The following is a 19,942-nucleotide window of genomic DNA, read 5'->3' as shown; positions in this document are numbered from 1 at the left end:
AAAAAAAAAAAAAAAAAAAAAAAAGAAATATAAGGATTGGATATATAGTGAAAATGGGATTTTGTATCAGTGGAGAGAGGATAGATTTCCCAGTAAGTGATGTTGGGGTAATTTAAAAAATAAATTCCACATGGATCATAGATTTAATTGCTTAAACAAAACAATAAAAGTACAAGAATAAAATACTGGTGAAAATTCATACAACCTTGGAATCAGAATTGCAAAGATCTTCAAAAGCATGACAGCAAAGGCAGCAACCATAAAGGAAAAGATAGATTTGACTAAAAAAAAAATTTTTTCAATCTAAGCCATATATTGAGCTTTTTTAAAAATAAATGTATTTATTTCTGGCTGTGTTGGGTCTTCGTTGCTGTGTGCGGGCTTTCTCTAGTTGCGGTGAGCAGGGGTTACTCTTCCTTGTAGTGTGTAGGCTTCTCATTGTGGTGGCTTCTCTTGTTGTGGAGCACGGGCTCTAGGTGTGCGGGCTTCAGTAGTTGTGGCGCACAGGCTTAGCTGCTCCGCAGCATGTGGGATCTTCCCAGACCAGGGCTCGAACCTGTGTCCCCTGCATTGGCAGGCGGATTCTTAACCACTGCGCCACCAGGGAAGCCCCAAATACATGCAACTTTTAGAAAATAATATTTATAGGGAAAAAAAAACTTCTTAGAAATCAATGAGACACACAAACACCTTGTGAGAAAATTGGCCAGAGAAGACGAATAGGTAAATGACAAAAGAATATAGTCTAATAAATATGTTGGTTAGAGGGTCACACTGTCATCAAAAAAATGCATATCAAAACTAGCCCCCCCAGTCCCCATGGGAACACCAGTGTGAAAGAGGGGAATCGGACATTCTCACACATTGCTGGTGAGAGCATAATTTGGTATCATCTTTCTGGAAGGCAATTTGAGGCAAGATATATTAAAAGTCCCCAACATGTGCGTACCTTTTTGTTAGTCAGGATATGTTATGCTGCAGTAACAAAATAACCCTGACATCCCAATAGTATAACACTTAAAGTTTATTCTTTCTTCACAGTACAAATCCACACAAGTGGGGAGGGGGGTGTCATGATGGGAGAAGGGGAGCTCTCCACACAGTCACTCAGGGACCCAGGCTGACAAAGGCTCCAGCTGACATAGGCTCCAGCACTGGGACATCACCACCTGTGGGGCAAGGCAACAGAAAGACTGGAGACCTGCATGGGGGCATCTCACAGTCTCAGCCTGGACGTTGCACATGTCACTTCTGCTCACACTTTATTGGCCAGCATTAGCACCAGGACCCTGAGTGACTATAGGGGCTGGTAAGTGGCATCTCCTGTGTGCCCAGGAGGGAGAGGAGGAGACGGAGCAGTGCTTGTAGCACCCATTACGCTTTTGAGCCAGCAAGTCCAATTTTAGCAAGTTATCCTAAGTAAATATTCTGAAACGTACATGAAGGTGTTAGAAGAAAGGATTTCCGTCATATCCTTGAGTACAACAGTATAAAACTGGAAACAAGTACCCAAGGTACAACCTACATAGATGTTAAAAATGATGCTGTTACATATTTACTGACATAGAAATATATTTACAATATAGTGTTAAAAGGGAAAAAAAGCAAGTTATAAAACAGTATATGTATAATATGATTGTATCTCATGAAAAAAGTAATAAAACAGCTATAGATGCATAGAAAAGAAGTCTGAAAAGATATATACCAAAATGTTAACAGTGGTTATAATCAGATGGTGTAATAACAGGTGATTTTTTTCATTTCTTCTTAGAAAAGTATATATTATTTATGTACCAAAAAGGCATTTGAAAAGGGAAAAGAAACAAAAAAACAGTATTCTTGGGAGAGTCCATTTATCCACCTCATGCTAATCGTTAAATTCTTACCTTTGATGCAAGAAGTGCCTAACTGTCTGTCACACCATAAGACATTGCTACAACAATTTATTTAAAGTCAGGATTTTATATTAAAAGTGGTCCATAGGGTAAGAACAGTGACACATTCCCCACAGCTGCATATCATTGGACCTGTCAGTCATCCGCCAAAATGTCCCACAGTCTGGACTCCACCGTGGTTTCTCTGGGCTCCTGGCAGGTGCACCCGGGGTCTGTGTGGCCTGGGGGTGGGGGCACTCTTCACAAGGCTCTGCATTCGTCAAAGAGAGTAGGGCACTGTACAATTCCGCTCAAAACAAAAGACCCACAAGCTCTTCTCAAAGACGGATTCCAGAACATATAACATCACCGCTAGGATTATTAAAGACTCCTCTTAGCTATACATATATTTTTTAATTGAAAACCCTTCCTTGTCGTTTCTCCTGCTTCCCCCTGCTGCTTCCTCCCCCAATACACATACACATACACACACACACACACACACACACTCACACACACACACACTCCAAAAGTTCACTAGATCATATCATCTGGCTGCCAAAGTCTTACCATAATCACCTTCTTCCTGGCTGGTATTTAAAGAGGAACTGGAAAAACCCATATTCTTGAGATAGGTGTATGAAAAAGACACGTAAAACAACACACATTTCTATACAGGATTCTCTCTCCATGCCGTCACCCCCACCATCCCAAGAATATATATTTATTTGGGGGAAACTATGTATGCAGAAATTGGAATTCTTTTAAACCATGCATGTCATTTAAGAATATATATGGATGTTGATTTGCAGGCTTCTAGTTTAAATCACCAGTGCTTCAAAATCCAGTGATCTTTCGAGTGAATAAAAGAACCCATAGCTTTTAGATGGACACATGGCACAAAGGGCCACTTTCAACAATGAGCAGAATGCAGCGGCCAGCTCTGTCTTAAAGGGCAACCTCTGTCAAGCGCCTCTGCTAAGTCCCATCCCGGCTGCCTGCCTTCTAAGGGCACAGCTGGCCACACCTGACGTCCCTGGCACTCCCTGCGGTTGGCTTTGGCTCTCACCCAAAGTTGCCCCCGATTTCTATTGAAAAGCAGTCTTGCCTATAGAAAAGGAGTCCTTTTACAACAGGCCGATCGTGACGCCTCTGAGTAGCACTATATCCCGCACCCTTTATTTGATGTTTTATGTCAAATGTAGTAAATACTGGCCAGGCATTAGCCAACCGCCATCCAGGCTGTGCCCGTGGGCCGCCCAAGTCTAGAGATGTCTATGATGAGACTGCAGGATGGAGACCAACTACCCGCTGTGGACATTCCTCCCGGGGCCCGTCAGGTGCCACTCAACCTGCTCTAACCACTGGCTGGTCTGCTCCCTCCCCAGTGCTGGCTCCTGTCTGGGAAGGGGCTGGGCAGTGATGGGCAATCCCCCCACTCCCCACCTGCCCTGCCATCACTCTGTTTACTGCTCTGCCATTTGGGGGCCTCCTGCTTGTTTTGAACAAACTGCTTTGCCTCCACGAAAGCCATCAACGAAGAACTCAAAATGTGTCTCATCGCTCTGGCCTCTCAAAGCACCAACATCATTTTAACCAACAATCTCTTGGAAAGATCCCTACAAAAGCAGAATCATTCAAAAGTGGAACTTACTGCTGTAATGAATGTAAATGTAATTCTGATTCATTCATTTATAAGTTGTCATTTGCTGGGGACATATGTTAAAACAGTATAACTGCAATGTGCTCTTATCAGGACACAAGAGAGTTTTTTTTTTCTTGGCACCCAAAGGTCACTAAAGGGAGAAGAGAGCATGACTCGTAGAAAGACACTGGACCAGGGTTCAGGAGACCCAGATGCAGCCCGCGCTGCTGCTCACTAGCTGGGTGACTCAGGGTGAGTCACCTGTCTCTGCTTCCGCTGCAAAATGGGGAATGATCTCTGCCCCGTTCTCTCACCCAGCTGAGGTCTAAAGTGACGGCATGCAGGGGAGCGTGGAAGGGAGGGTAGTGTACAAGTTCTGGGTCTCATGTGGACGCTGGCTCTCTTTCAAGGCCTGACCACACTGTCCCAGCCTGTCACTCAGGTGGTTTTCTATTCCCGAGGCACTAGGAAGACTTTATCTCCCCTTGCCGCTCTCAACTGTATCACGCATCCAGTGGGTCTTTACTTGGAATGAAAATTATTTTTAAGGATCATTATGGTTAAAGGATTCCAAATTTTCCGTTGCTTTTTTTAGGCCCCAGGTTTCACAGATGCAGAGGAAAAAAAAAAAAGCTAATTGAGGTTCAGGCAGCCAGTCTTGGAGATGTCAAATCAGGAGACATCACTTGGAAACAAAGACGCAGTCCTAGCTCTAAATCCCCCAGCAGCACGACTGGGCTGGGGTGTTTGTGAGGCAAGGGTTATGCCCTGCCTGCACTTGGCTTCAGATCACGCCAACCAAAGGGCATCAGTGCTGAGACTGGAGCTGGACGTCCTAACAAATGAGGGCTTGGCTCAAGGGAAACTGGGATGAATTCAGCGGGTCATTCTCCTTATATCCCGAGGCTGTTAGACAGGGCTAGCCTCTCGACAGACTGTCTAGGTTGTCCCCAGGCCTTTTTTTTTTTTTTAAAAAGAAAGTAAATGAAGAAACCTTAAGACCTTTAGAGAAAAGCAGAAGGAACTGAAAGTCCAGGGCTTTTGTAAAGGTGTGCTTTCCCTGCTGAGCCCAACTTAGCTTCTCCTTTAGAGGAACCCCTACTGCTCTTAGCTCCGGGGCTGCATGGTGTAAAGCTGTCTGGGGCCACATAGCGTGGGGCTCTCAGCTCCTCACCTACTGCCTACAAGCGCTCACCAAACTCTTCCACGGTTGGTGAGCGGGGGTCATGGGTCTCAACTGCACAGGGACACAGCAGCCCACCGTGGTAATGGCTCTACTGCTGCCACTAGTTTCTCCAGTCACTGCCCGGAATGTGCAAGCAGCTTTGACAACTCTATCCTCCGATGAATACGTCACCTGAGCATGTCCAGTCAGTCAAGACAGCTCCTTCTGGATGAATAAGCTGCCGCATAGACAGGGGTGGTGGGCATCAGAAGACCCAAGCTGAGGTTTCAGAATGCCAGTGTCTGCTGCTCCTGGGCAGGTGGACTGGCCTAGCCTGAGAAGAATCCTCTTGAGCCCCTGCTGGGCCACAAGGCCAACTCACGGCCAGCCCAGCTCTCTGATCTCCAGGTCAGTAGAGCTGCTACCACTGCCCTGAGAGCCATCTGGAGCTCCAGGGAAAGGGCAGCGCCAGCAGCGCCCAGTCACAAATCAGCAGGAGGGCTGACCACGCTTTCCATTTCCATCTGCCACCAGCCCAGTGAACTCCACCAGAGCTGCCCCACTCAGCCTGCGGGTCTCCCCTACATGTCCTGGTGCTTTCCCCATCCTAAATAAGACCTCCCTGCTCAGGGAGATGGTCTCAGCTACACGAAAGAGAGCAGCAGGACTTGTAAAGTCACCCTGGGGCCCGGGTCACATCCGTGTGTACTCTACCCACCTCCTCAGGCTATTTTATTGTTTATCTGAACAATTCAGCAGGGAGCAATTCTAATGCGTGAGAAAATCCTTCTAGAGGGGGAAGTTCTCTTAGTGGTCCTCAAAGCAGGTAAGGGGGCGGCAAAGCCTCCCCCTCCTTCAAAGGGATTTAGAAATGCCGACGGCCAGGGATTCAGACCATCTTGCCATGCATGGGGCAAATGAAATGTCCACTGGCCCCACTGAGAAACTCAGTAAGAGAGAAGAGGTCCATGGCTCTGGTCCCTTCCTTAGCAGGAACAGGAGGAGGCAGACCTGGGCAGAACTCCTCTAAGGCCAAGGCTCAGCCACTTTGAGCCCACTCCTTCCCTCACGGGCCTGTGTGATTTCTTTTTCAATTGTCTAAACCCAACAGAGGATCCCACCCTAGATCCCAAGTCCTGGGCAGCCCCTATACCAGGGTCAGTCAGTGGTCCTAGAATCCCTAGGCCACAGGCCTCACTCCTGGAAAGGAAGGGTGATCTCAGTGTCAGAGGCCCCCAGGGGCAGAGCACCATGGATGGGCTGCTGGGAGGTGGGGGCCTCAGACCAGCTCCTGCTGCTTCCACTGCCACCCTCCTGGCCCCAGGGCCACCTGAGCCAACCCACGAGTCTGTCCACAAAGTCACATACATGCCTGATAACGACCCAGTGCACCAGGACGGTGGACTGTCCAACAGGGGCTTGATGGGGGATGTGATGAAAACACTAAATTCTGTTTATACGTTTAAATGAACAAATATTTATTAAGCACCTACTTTGTGCCAGGCACTGTGCTAGGCACCCTCGCTGCATGCTGTCCCCACAGCACAGTAACCTGCTCAGAAATTAAAACCAAGAAAAGGAACATTGTCGCAACCCTACAAACTGGGGGCGGGTGGAAGTGGGCGGAGTGGATGCAGGCGATTCCCCTGCCAGAAAACGCCTCCACCAGAAGTGCGTTTTCTCTCTTGGGACAAGTCTCTACTCAGTGGTTGCTTTAAAGCATCTCTGTATATACTGAGAGGAAAACTGCTATCACCACGCCCCACGCATTGGTGCCTGGTGAACATTCGAACACTCTGAACGCTACTCAAAAAAACAGGAGTTGGAAAGGGTATTCATACTTGAATTAGAAAATACTTTTCCAGTTCATATGGTTGCAACAGCCCTTAAGAAAGTTATAAACATCCCTGCCCTGACTGCGTAAATGTTTAAGGTAGACCTAGTTCTGGATTCCTGAGTCAGAATCGTCCAGTTGTCCATGACCTCGCAAGGCCAGAGAAGCAAGGGGAGGTTTCTATTCTGGAGAGGAGAGAGTGGACGGCACCCCTGGTTTGGAAACGTGACAAACCGCGCCTGCATTTACAGAAGCCACGTGAACGGGAGGACGTCCTAGTGCTACTCTGTGTCACACACACCCTGGGGACTCACGCGCAGCCCTAGTTGTCGGCGCCCAGCTTGGAGAGGCCCCGGCGGAAGTTGTGCAGGTCATCGATCTTCCCGTCCAGCACCTCCAAGAAGCTCTTCAGCTCCACCTTCAGGTGGCGCTGGCGGTACTTGCTCTCCTCCATGTCCGTCTTCAGGGAGCGCACTTTGTCTTCCAGGTTCTGATTGTCTCTCTCTGCCGCCTGAAGCAAAGCGAGAGAGAAAGAAGGGTCTGGGGACAGAGCGGGAGGAGCCCCGCTGAGACCTGAGACAGCCAGACTGTCCGTCCCCCTCGGGCGGGCCTGCCTCCTGGAAGTGTTAAGTGTCCTGCCCCCACCCCCCTGGCATCAGGTGTGTGCCCCTCCTTCCTGCTGTTCTCTGGCAGAGGTACCAAAGGCCAGCATCTCGCCTTAATACGATGCCCCCACAGAGAACACAGAACTCAGCATCCTGCCCAAGGGAGCCTGGTGCTAAGTGATGCTTTCACAAAGTGCCCAGCAGAGGAAGCCTGAAATCCCAGCACATGGGGTTTTCAGCCCCAAGCCCAGTGTGGTCAGCAGAGGCCCCCTTTGGGTTCCATTCTGGGAGAGAGTGAGAAATAGCACAAATGGAAGAGTGACTTGTTTCTCCCGGTTCCACTGAGAAGGCGAGGTCTCCTTGGCCCCAGGCCAGCCTCTGGCCGTCAGCGAGGGAGGACTGGCCGTGCCAGACGCAGGGACAGTAGGTCTGTGCTCTGTCCGTCCTGTGGTGTTGCCATGGAGACGTTGAAGCTCCCAATGGCGGGACCGCTGTGAGTCCAAATAAGAGCTTTCATCTTACGGGCATAAAATGAGAATTTTTGAATGGGTGTACAAGAACCAGTTACTAATACCAAGGTTGTATACCTGAACAAAGAGCTCTCGAAGTGAGGAGAACCTCGGAGGTGAAGGAGGACCTGAAAATGCTCCTTCAGAAATGCAGCAGGTGGATCAGAAATCTGAAGCCAGCAGGGTGGGGGGGCATGGTGGCGGGGGGCTGTCCAAGGTCATGTCCAAGGTCACTGGCTGGGGAGGTGCAATAGCCCCTGGATCTTAGGCTCTCAGCCCTCCTTTCTGTCCCCTGCTTCGCACCCTTCTGTGGTTCTGTAGGGACTTCTGTGGGCAGGAAACAGTCACCTACACTATGGTTATGCACAGGACACCTTCGTATAAGTGGAGAAAACAGAAGACAAACACTGCTGAGTCTGCACCCGGGAGGAAAGCTGGCATCTGGCATGTAGTTACGCTGGCTTTCTAGGAATACAAAGTCTCTTTTCTTTACCAAGCCAGGCGTGAAAGGGAGACGCCTCAGAGAAATGGGTAACACAGTGGATGCCTTCTCATCTGAGCCCAGGTGGACGTGCTCCCCGCCCTTACCTCTAACTTCTCAGAGACGTATTCACACTCTGACATGAGCTGAGGTATGATTTCACTTTGTTTTCGGAGGTCTGTCAACTCCTACAGGAGACAGAAATTGGAAAAAGAATGTGAAAGCAAGTCAGATAAAATGTATTCTTGAAAATCCCCAACTCGTGCATACAATAATGGAAGCAGCTTTTGGAACCTGTGTTGTCTGCGTAAATAATAATGGCGATGATGTTATACTTAACACACGAGGTAATTCTAAAGGCTGAGTATGTTCCATGAATTAATGCATGAAGGCTGAACGCCACCATGAAAAGAGAAGTATGATTCCTGTTTCGTAGATGGGGAAACCGAGGCTGAGAGAGGATTGGTAACTTGCCCATGGTCTCCACCCTCTGTATACAGTAAGTCCCCTACATATGAACCTTCAAGTTGCGAACTTTCAAAGATGCAAATGTGCGTTCACATGTCCAGTCATGTAAGTCAGTTCACATGTCTGGTGTACATCGTCACGTGCGTGCATCCTCGACAAGTGGTTGTGCGTTTGTGTACTTTACTGTACAGTACTGTATAGAGTACAGTACTACAGTGTCTTTATTTCATGCCCAGGATGTCCGGAAGCAAGCGTAGAAGCAGCAGTGATGTAGCTGGTACTACTCTACTTTTCAAAGTACTGTACTGCAAGGTTAAAAACGTTTCCTTTGGTTTCTGTGTCTGTTTTTTATGTATTATTTGTGTGAAAAGTATGATAAACCTATTACAGTACAGTAGGATACAGCCGATTGTGTTAGTTGCATACCTAGGCTAACTCTGTTGGACTTACGAACAAACTGGACTTAGGCAAGTGCACTCTTGGAGTGGAACTTGTTCGTGGGTAGGGGACTTGCTGTACTTAGCTGTCCCGTCCCCCAGAAAATAAATGACTGTGTGACAGGGGGTTCTCACTGCATTAATTTGACGGCAGAACGCAACTTCTGATAAAAGACCACCTGTGAAAGTTTCCGAGTGCTTTTGCAAATGTTCAGCTCCCTCTTGGACCTGAGCGACTGACTATAGAATAAGTACAACAAGGAGGCTGCAGAGGGTAACGGTCAGGCCTTTGCTCTGGACTATCTGTGCCCTGGTGTAGCTTTTGGCTCTGTCTCTGTGCTGAGGTCCGGGCAGCTGCCAGGGCCGGTCACATGCCCCACAGCTGCCTGCCGTGTCCTTGGGTGGAGATCACCCGCCAAGGCCCAGGGGACGCCAAGCAGCACCGCTCGGAGCCCCACGACCCACCGTCTCCTTTTCTCGGAGTTCCAACTCCAGCTCCTCAATTCTTCTCTTCAACTGGGTATTCTTCTCCTTCTCTCTGTTTATCTCGCTGCACTGCTCTTCCAGCTCGTCAATCTTTAATGAATATCACATGTTAAAGCAGGGATGCCAGTTTACTGTAGTCATTAAACAAAAGATCACTACAGCTCTTTTAAAGTAAACCATAAATTAACCCACTTATAAATTTTTCCTTGTGGCTACAGACAAACCCCACGGGGCTCCCCCTGGGCTGTTTGCTCCTGTGGGCACAGGATGCCCTCATTTAACACCAACAAAGCCACAGAAGTCACAAAACCTGGCTTCAGTATGCTCTGGGCCTCTGGTTTTCTCTCACAGTCACAGGACGGTAGCTTTAGGTTTGCTTTAAGGATCTGTCACAAGTCGGGACCAGACGTCCCATGAATCTATCTGCTTCTTCGCAGAATGACTGTCACATCATTTTAATCATGCCCTGAATGATTCTGTTGCTTTTCAAGGGGTTAAGCGAGCAGGGTAGAGAACCGAGCAACTCTGTGGGACAGTGGCTACCAACTGGGACTCGATGACATTTCAAACGTTTTAAATCAAGATGACCTTTCCCCACTGATGCACGCAGAAGGGGCCTGGCCCGTGGGCCTCTTCCTGGAGAGATGACAAGTGCAGGCTGAGGTACACCCCCAGAGTGCATCTTTCTCTCCTTCCCAAGCCTGACACCTCTGACACTGGGCATTTCCCAGGGGCCAAAGCATGGGTGCAGAGTGGACGGCAGGGGTGTAACCAGCAAATAACACAAGAGCACCATGTTGATGGGGTTCCCCACAAGCAGGCAGCGGCAGTCCTCAGGGTGCAGGGCACTAGGTGGTCAACATGAGGACAGTTCTTAGAGGTGACCTGCACCAGCCCTCAGGATCTGAACCTCCAGCCACAGGAGCTGCCGGAGATCCCACCAACGTCCACATCCCGCCCTGGGAATCAAGTTCCCAGTGCTTCCCGCCCAGGGAAGCTGACGCTCCGCACGGGGAGTAGGTTCCACTGCACGCACTTCCTCCACGCCCCCCCCGCCCCCGCCCTGACCCCGCACGGCTCTTTGGTTCTTACACTCAGACGCGAAGTGAGAAACTCAGCTCTGCCCTTGGAAAAAGAAACAAAGGGCGATCAATCCCTCTGCCAAGGAGATGAGCCCAGCCTCAGAAGGGAAGGTGCAGAGTCAGCACTTGGCCTGCGCCCCTCACCATCAGCACTTTATGAAAAAACGACACGAGGCAGTTTCACATGCCACCTGCTCCAAAGTAAGACGTGAAGTAGGGGAGTGGTTTCCAGGGGCTCCACTCAGAACGGGTGGGCGGGTTATAAACGGGGGCAAGGGGAGCGAGTACCAATCTCAATGCGACCCGTACCCTGAAATCCTGCATTACGGAGCAGACTGTGTTCACCGACTGTGGGATAAAAGTGCTGACCAGCAAAACAGCACAGCAACCCCAGGACCTCACCTGGGAACCCTAAAACAACCGCATCAACTCAGCCCAACAGCAGAGCATGAGCGACTAATTACAGGGAAGGGCGTGGGTGAATTCTGAAAAAAACTGAAAAGCCCCCATGTCAGGGTAGGAGGGTAGAGGGCACACGAGGCCCGTCGGCATCCGCCCACCTCACACGTCAAGGGCCGTATTCCTTTCCTTGCTGCCTATCTCACATTTTTAGAAAGAGCAGTTTGCAGGGAAGCAGGGTTTCTGAGCAATCACGCCTCACCATCTCCTGAATCTATTTTCTTCACTCACCCTCTGGATCCCTTTTCTCTACCGAAGATCACGGAACCACAGAAAATGCCAGAGGGAGGCCACCCACGAAAGGCCAACCCACAGCTCGCATCAGAGGGTGATCTTTGCGAGAGACAAAGCTGCAATCTCCCATTGATTTCTCTTCTCCTTTGCGATTGCAATTTTAAAACTGGGTTCAGGAAAGGTAATCAGTCAGTTCTGTACATAGTAGCGTTCCCACTAAGGCAGGCAGGGAGGCGGAGGGGAGGACAAAGGGAGAAGCAGCGGGTCTTCCTCCTGCCCCTGGGACATGGGACCGAAGGCCAAGCGGGAGGCAGTGGGGAGAGGAAGGTCACGGCCACCCCGGCCCTCCCCACCTTGTTCCGGAGCCGGTCATTCTCGTCGTGGCAGAGGGAGAACTGCCTCTTCCACTGCTCCACGCTGGCCGACGAGTCCTGTAGTGCCGTGGTCAGCCGGGCGTTGCTCTCCCGCAGGGTCTGCAGCTCGATCTCCCATTTCTTCACGTTGGCGGCGCTGCAGGGCGGGGGCCAGGCGGTGACCGGGAGGGTGGGCACCGTCCACCCGGCTGCCCTGTGGAGGGGGCACCCGGCCACCCCCTCAGCCCATGCCTCGGGGCCACACCCTCTCCCGCCGGTGGCCTGGCAGCGAGAACCACGTGCTGAGCGGGCCTGGCACCTCCCTTTAGTGGGAACATGCTGCCTTGTTGGGTGATTTTCTCAAAGCATCACTTTAGAAGAGAACAGAATTCTCAGAGAAGGAAGAGATGTAACTTAGAATGAACTCAGCCATAAAAAAGAATGAAATCATGCCATTTGCAGCAACATGGGTGCAACGAGAGATTATCATACTGAGTGAAGTAAGTCAGACAGAGCCAAATGCCAGATGATATCACTCTTATGTGGAGTCTACAATATGACACAAATGAACTAATCTATGAAGCAGAAACAGGCTCACAAACATAAGAGAACAGGCTTGTGGCTGCCAAGGGGGAAGGGGCTGAGGGAGGGATGGATTGGGAGTTTGGGGTTAGTAGATGCAACCTATTATATACAGAATGGATAAACAACAAGGTTCTACTGTATAGCACATGGAACTATATTCAACGTCCTGGGATAAACCATAATGGAAAAGAATATAAAAAAGAATTTTTTATATATATATGTATAACTGAGTCACTTTGCTGTACAGCAGAAATTAACGCAACATTGTGAATCAACTCTACTTCAATTTAAAAAAAAAAGAAACTAAGAATGAAGCCACAGACTGTGGTAGAGACCCCTTCCCCGTCTGCTCCCTACTGACCCCTGGCCGCAGGACGGTTCTCTCCTGCCCCATGTCCGTTCCTTCCTGAAATGAACCTCAGGGATGTAGGTTCTGAAGTGCTGGGGTGGACCCCGGGCCCTCTGACACTCTCATGAAAGCGGCGGACACTTTCAACAAGCTCCTGACACCCCCTCTCTGGAGCCCAACAACCCCAGGTTTAAACGAACAGCCTGGGTCCAGATTTGAGAGCTGAGGACTTGAGGACAGAGGAGACAGGGGCTGGGAGTCCCCTGAGGGCAGAACTGGGGTTCCAACCGCAGGATGTGTGAGGGAGCCCTGGCCGACCCTAGGTCCCCTCAGGTCCGAGGGATGTGTCCACATTATCACCAAACCACATGATAATCCTCTGTGATCAGTGAAGTTTGAAAAAACAAACTGGAATCAGGTTGCCCTCAGTTGCCGGTCCCATTCAACGCTGCTTTTGTTTCCTGTTTTGGAGACCAGTGTTCACTGCAGCACTGTTTACAATAGCCAGCACATGGAAGCAACCTACATGTCCATCAACAGAGGAATGGATAAAGATGTGGTACATACAGACAATGGAATATTAGCCATTAAAAGGAACAACACTGGATCATTTGTAGAGACGAGGATGGACCTTGAGACTGTCATACAGAGTGAAATAAGTCAGAACGAGAAAAACAAATATCACATAATATCGCTTATATGTGGAATCTAGAAAAATGGTAGAGATGAACTTATTTGCAAAGCAGAAATAGAGACAGACGTAGAGAACAAACATATGGTTATCAAGGGGGTGAGGGTGGCGGGGTGGGATGAATTGGGAGGTTGGGACTGACACATATACACTATTATGTATAAAATAGATAACTAATGAAAACCTGCTGTATAGCACAGGGAACACTACTCAATGCTGTATGGTGACCTAAATGGGAAGGAAATCTAAAAAAGAGGAGATATATGTATAGTTGATTCACTGTGCTGTACAGCAGAAACTAACACAACATTGTAAAGCAACTAAACTCCAATAAAAATTAATTAACCAAAAAAAAAAACCACCTCAGACTTAGCCACTCTGAAAAAAAAACAGCAAGTTTTTGGCTTCTAATCAATACTGTCTGGCTAAGGAGAGTTGTGTCTCTCAAGGCTTCTTTTTTTTTTCTTTTAATTTTTTAAAAAGTAAATACAACTGTATTTTAATAATCTGCATTATCTTTCATCCACCTCAAGGTCCTAGAACTGTGATTGGAAAATAGATACTTTTGGTTTCAAACACCACAGACTGAAAACATAGCAAAATATTATTATGTGATTAATTTCAGAGTTAATGATTGAGCTGATTTCTGGGAAATGGCTTCACACCCATTCCCGGAATTCACTCGTCCATTCAACTGGGATTTAAAAACATTTATTTTTAGGGGTGGAATGTTTTCCTCCAGGCAGCCCACCATGACTCAACCAAAAATAGTCTTCAAGATCACCTGATGAGTAAGAGAGGCTGGCCACAGTTCTGTCCTTTGACGTACCTGACAAAACCCAGGGTCCAAAGAAGGGGGCTGAATCTAAGGGTCCTATGTTCTTTCTGAAATGCCTTAATTCCTGTCAGATCACAGGAATTAAGCTCCACGCACTGGTCAGGCTGGCTGGGTTGCAGAGGTGGGTGCCTCTGGGAAGATTTACCAGCCATGTGACCTCGGGCAAGGACTCACTGTACCACCTGGGACTCAGTTTCCTTACCTGTAAAATGGGGGAATTAATATGATAGAGTTCTTAAACGGGGCAGGTCTGAGGAAAGCAGCTTGTCAGCCACAGAGAGGCTGGGGGAAGCCGGCCGAGTCCCCTGCCAGGTGAGCAGAATGACCCCCAAAGACCGCAGTTCTGAAGGTGCTCATGGGGCCAGCCTTACACCGTGAGACCCAGCCTAGCCTTTGGGAAACAGGCCACATTCTCAAGATATGAAAACACAAGCACAGGGCTTCCCTGGTGGCACAGTGGTTGAGAGTCCGCCTGCAGCTGCAGGGGACACGGGTTCGTGCCCCGGTCCGGGAAGATCCCACATGCCGCGGAGCGGCTGGGCCTGTGAGCCATGGCCTCTGAGCCTGCGCATCCGGAGCCTGTACTCCGCAACGGGAGAGGCCACAACAGTGAGAGGCCTGCGTACCACAAAAAACAAACAAACAAACAAACAAAAAACAAGGAAAACACAAGCACAGCTAGTATAGTCATTAAAAGTTAAAATCTTGTTGATATCGTCATGGGGGTTGTGTTAAATTTGTAGATCAATTTAAGGGAAATTGATACTTTTTAAAATATTGAGGCTTCCTACCACTTCCCAATAGACTTTTTCTATTTGTTGAACTATTCATGTATGGCCCTCAAAATCATTTGAGTTTTCTTCACAAAGATCCTGTACATTTCTTAAGTTTATCCCCATGTATTTTATGGTTCTAGTTCATATCGTAAAGGAAATCTCTTCTTCAAATATATAGTCTACGTGATGTTTGTTTGTATATAGAAAAGCTACTGATTTTTGTGAGATTTTATTTTATTTTCAAGATAGTTTCTTAGGTTTTAATGTTTTTCAGTGTTATCATATATGAATAAATGATAAATTTGGCTTCTCAAAAACCAAAACAGGGACTTCCCTGGTTGTCCAGTGGTTAAGACTCCATACTCCCAACGTAGGGGGCACGGGTTTGACCCCTGGTTGGGGAACTAAGATCCCTTATGCCGCATGGCACGGGCCACCCCCCAAAAAAAATGAAACGTAAGCACTGGGACAGGGACTTCCCTGGTGGTCCAGTGGTTAGGACTCCATGCTTCCATTGCAGGGGACCTGGGTTCCATCCTTGGCTGGGGAATTAAGATCTCACAAGTCTCGTGGCATGGCAAAAAAAAAAAAAAGCACAGGGATACCTCTCTCTTTCTCACACACACACATAGATGCTGATGTGCACAGAGAACAACCATGAAGGCAGCTGGTCTTCCTTTGGCCAGGAGTCAAGACCGGACGCTCTGAGCAGGACCCAGTCTCCTTTCCCAACTTCCTGAAACCCTGCCCAGTGGGAAAGGCTGCAGGGAAGTGCTGACCTGGGAGACAACAGCACCTGGATTTGAACATGCTCACCTCTGTGTCAGAGCGATCTTCAGCTTGTTGTTCTCAGACTTGAGGTGTGTGTTGGCAGGACCCACAGAAGATGCCTTTTCATCGTCCGTTCCGTTGATGCTGGATGCCTGAGTGGAAGATGGTGTTTCACACCCAGATTCCTGGCCAGACTGAATCACTTGCACACCTTATCGCTTGTCCTCACAGCGGAAGCAAATCAGGCATGATGAGGAACTGTGCGGTTATGAGTGTGGGAGAACCAACGCATCCAACCAGAATGCAGCAAAGACTGACAAGTCCACAGACTAATAACAAGACCATCCGTGGAGACTCCACTTGGAGTCCAGACAGTCTGTGCATTTTACCCACAAGACAGCACACAGGGCCGTTACGCAGAACCTTTTCACTCAAACTTTACAGGTAAACCTAACAAGCCCGGATACCTGATCTCCTTAAATAACACAGGACAGAAACCACAGATTAAAAGAGGGGGAGAGTTTTAGGGACTTCCCTGGCGGTCCAGTGGTTAAGACGCCGTGCTTCCAATGCCGGGGGCGCAGGTTCAATCCCTTGTTGGGGAACAAAGACCCCACATGCTGCAGGGCATGGCCAAAAGAAAAAAAAAAGAAAAACAAAGGGGGGAGGAGGGTTTTATAATAAGAAACAGTGAATGAGTTACGAGAAAAAGTACAAGAAGCTGAGATGACTTAAAAATCCCGGGGCTACAGAGAGATGAACACACTCATTTGAAAAAAAAACCACCAGGAATCAGATATGGGTGTCTGCGACCATTTAGCAATGTTATGAATATTCTGAAATGTTTGCTGTAATAAGCCATTCTACATGGAGGTGAAACCTCATCTGGTCTTGGATAAGATCTTAGAAAGATTTTATTTTGCCTCCAAGAAGAATAAAGGCAAAGGAAAGACAAGAAGGGAATGACGTATTACTAAATTTCTACATCGCAAAAAAGTGCATAAACTACATCAGAATGTAAGCAACGATGTGGGGGAAATATTTTCAATGCATACTAAAAACAAAAACGCTAATACTATTCCTATACTAAAAAACCCCTAGAGTCCTCAACTTTTAGAGTGACGCTCTGAAATATTTATGAATGAAATGATGTCTGGGACTGGCTTTAAAATAAAGACGGAGGGAGAGGGGGGTGCAGATGAAACCATTGGTCATAGAGTCCTAACTGTTAAAGCTGACCTATGGGTCCATGGGGGTTCATTTACCCAGTTCTGCCTAGTTTTGTACATATTCAAAACTAGCCATGTTAAAAATAAAGTTCTTGGAAATGAACACAAAAAAGCGGAAAGGATATGCAATTGACATTTACAGAAGAAGAAATACATAGAATTAATAAGCAAAAAAATTTAATCTCACTAGTAAAGAAATACAAAATTTAAAAAGACAATAAAGTACATTTTTCTTCTGTCAAATCAACAAAGCTTTGTTGGGGAGGGAACGGGAGGGAAAAACGCTCTCATTCACTGCTGGTGGGAGTCACAATTGTACATTTCTGTAGGGATGTTTGCAGTGTGTGTCAAAAGCTCTCAAAACCTCCTACTGGGCTTCTCTGGTGGTGCAGTGGCTGAGAGTCCGCCTGCCGATGCAGGGGACACGGGTTCGTGCCCTGGTCCAGGAAGATCCCACATGCCGTGGAGCGGCTAGGCCCGTGAGCCATGGCCGCTGAACTTGTGCGTCCGGAGCCTGTGCTCCGCAACAGGAGAGGCCACAACAGTGAGAGGCCCGCGTACCGCAAAAAAAAAAAAAAAAGTCCTACCCCTTGCTGGGAAAACTGGACAGCCACATGTAAAAGAATGAAATTAGAACACTCCCTAACACCATACACAAAAATAAACTCCAAATGGATTAAAGACCTAACTGTAAGACCAGTCACTATAATACTCTTAGAGGAAAACATAGGAAGAACACCCTGTGACATAAATCACAGCAAGATCTTTTTTGATCCACCTCCTACAGTAATGGAAATAAAAACAAAAATAAACAAATGGGACCTAGTGAAACGTAAAAGTTTTTGAAAAGCAAAGGAAACTACAAGACAAAAAGACAACCCTCAGAATGGGAGAAAATATTTGAAAACGAATCAATGGACAAAGGATTAATCTCCAAAATATATAAACAGCTCAGGCAGCTCAATATTAAAAAAACAAACAACCCAATCCCAAAATGGGCAGAAGACCTAAATAGACATTTCTCCAAAGAAGACATACAGATGGCCATGAAGCACATGAAAAGCTGCTCAACGTCACTAATTATTAGAGAAAGGCAAATCAAAACTACAATGAGGTATCACCTCACACCAGTTAGAATGGGAATCAATCAGAAAAGCTACAAACAACAAATGCCGGAGACAAATGTGGAGAAAAGGGAAGCCTCTTGCACTGTTGGTGGGAATGTAAATTGATACAGCCACTATGGAGAACAGTACGGAGGTTCCTTAAAAAACTAAAAATAGAATTACCATATGACCCAGCAATCCCACTACTGGGCATATACCCGGAGAAACCCATAATTCAAAAAGACACATGCAACCCAGTGTTTACTGCAGCACTATTTACAGTAGCCAGGTCATGAAAGCAACCTAAATGCCCATCGACAGACGAATGGATAAAGAAGATGTGGTACATATATACAATGGAATATTACTCAGCCATAAAAAGGAACGAAATTGGGTCATTTGTAGAGACGTGGATGGATCTAGAGACTGTCATACATAGTGAAGTAAGTCAGAAAGAGAAAAACAAATATTGTATATTAACGCATATATATGGAACCTAGAACAACGGTACAGATGAACCAGTTTTCAGGGCAGAAATAGAGACACAGATGCGGAGAACAAACATATGGACACCAATGGGGGACAGAGGCGGGGGTGGTGGTGGTGGGATGAATTGGGAGATTGGGATTGACATGTATACACTAATATGTATAGAATGGATAACTAACAAGAACCTACTGTATAAAAAATAAATAAAATAAAATCCAAAAAAAAAATTGTTGACCAGAAAAAAAGTCCTACCCTTAACCCAATACTTCCACTTCAAGAATTTATCCTGCAGAAACCATCAAATGCACAAAAGGTGTGCAAGAATGCTTAGCATGGTGTTATTTATACTAATGAAAAATTAGAAACAACACCGATGTCCCAAATTATAGGAGGTTAATGGAATAAGTTGTGATGCAAACACTGGAATACTATCTAGCCATTAAAATAGTTTTGAAAAGGGATATTTGAAAACACAAGGAAAGGATCATAACACATAAGTTTTTTAAAAAAAGATTAAAAAGAGTAACACCAAGATATACTGGAAAGCTATATTAGGAAGAAACACACCAAAACATTAACAAAATATCTTTGGTAACTCTTACTGTATAATAATCTTAGCATTCCAAAAACAAAAACACAGAGAAAGTCCTTAGACTATGGACCATTTCAAGTGCCCAATTTTACAGATCCTCAGCGATTACTCAGTACAATAATTAGAATACTAAATTAACAGTATCATTTAGATGTCATTAAAGATTACTTACAAAGATTCAGGAAAGTTCCTGCCCACTTGAAGTCTAATACACGTTCATTTCCATAAATCCATAGGGGCATCTTTTACAGGATTCAGCTTCAGCTATTGCTGACGGACAAGTCTAGGGTGTTGATCTTGACCGCTCAGGATGCCCATGTCTCCTGTTCTCTTTCCACAAACTGCCCTGACATCCATCCATGGCTGGCCTGGCCTGGCCATTCTCCACCCCACAGCCTCCTCTCCGATCTTCCTGCCCTCAGCTCCTCCCTGACTTCCTCACCACCCGCATGCAACCTTCATGCCAATTCCTGATCAGTAGCCATAAAACATCTCCAATGTCTTCCCATTATCCAACAATAAATAATTAAGAATGATCCACTAATGAAGAATTCCAGGTCCTCCACAGTACCTCCAAGTGCATCTCTGTTCCTCCCACTGTGCACCTCACCCCCAGGCAGGCAGAACCCTGGCTGCCTTGCATTTACATCATGCTTATCCCTAATCCCAGACCCCAGCTCCTACGTCTCGTCAGGTCTCCCTTTCCCTGTCTCTCTACACATAACTCTGTCACTAGGTCAAGGTTTCCACCTACCACTACACACCCTAATCTAGATGTCAGGAAGGCAGGTATTTTTATTTCAGGTTAAAATAGGTCCCTTTTAGTCAATTATCACACTTTTAAGTAGACAGATAACTCAGTTCCTGGCAAAGCCACATTTACG

The 19,942-nt window shown here is 47.0% G+C and overlaps 1 protein-coding gene across 3 annotated transcripts in view; it reads right to left on the bottom strand.

Moving 5' to 3' along the window:
• Positions 1–1,006: 1,006 nt before the first annotated feature.
• Positions 1,007–19,942, bottom strand: part of HOMER2 (homer scaffold protein 2) — a 93,033-nt gene continuing 74,097 nt past the window's right edge. Inside the window, exons 5-10 of one of the 3 annotated variants that reach the window (XM_027089281.1) lie at positions 15,688–15,794; positions 11,633–11,846; positions 9,484–9,594; positions 8,221–8,301; positions 6,833–7,029; positions 1,007–2,145 (exon numbers count right to left, since the gene is read on the bottom strand). In XM_027089281.1, coding sequence (XP_026945082.1) covers positions 6,841–7,029; positions 8,221–8,301; positions 9,484–9,594; positions 11,633–11,846; positions 15,688–15,794 — 702 coding nt within the window. In that variant the 3' untranslated portion in view covers positions 1,007–2,145; positions 6,833–6,840. Of the gene's footprint in view, positions 2,146–6,137; positions 7,030–8,220; positions 8,302–9,483; positions 9,595–11,632; positions 11,847–15,687; positions 15,795–19,942 lie in introns of those variants that run through there. The other 2 variants (XM_027089282.1, XM_027089284.1) reach the window with 2 other exon arrangements.

Source organism: Aethalodelphis obliquidens, unplaced genomic scaffold, assembly GCF_003676395.1.
Source record: "Aethalodelphis obliquidens isolate GAN/ISIS:26980383/991018 unplaced genomic scaffold, ASM367639v1 scaffold65, whole genome shotgun sequence".
NCBI lineage: Eukaryota > Metazoa > Chordata > Mammalia > Artiodactyla > Delphinidae > Aethalodelphis > Aethalodelphis obliquidens.
The sequence above is the reverse complement of the archived record's forward strand: the minus strand, read 5'-3'. Positions and strand labels throughout refer to the sequence as shown.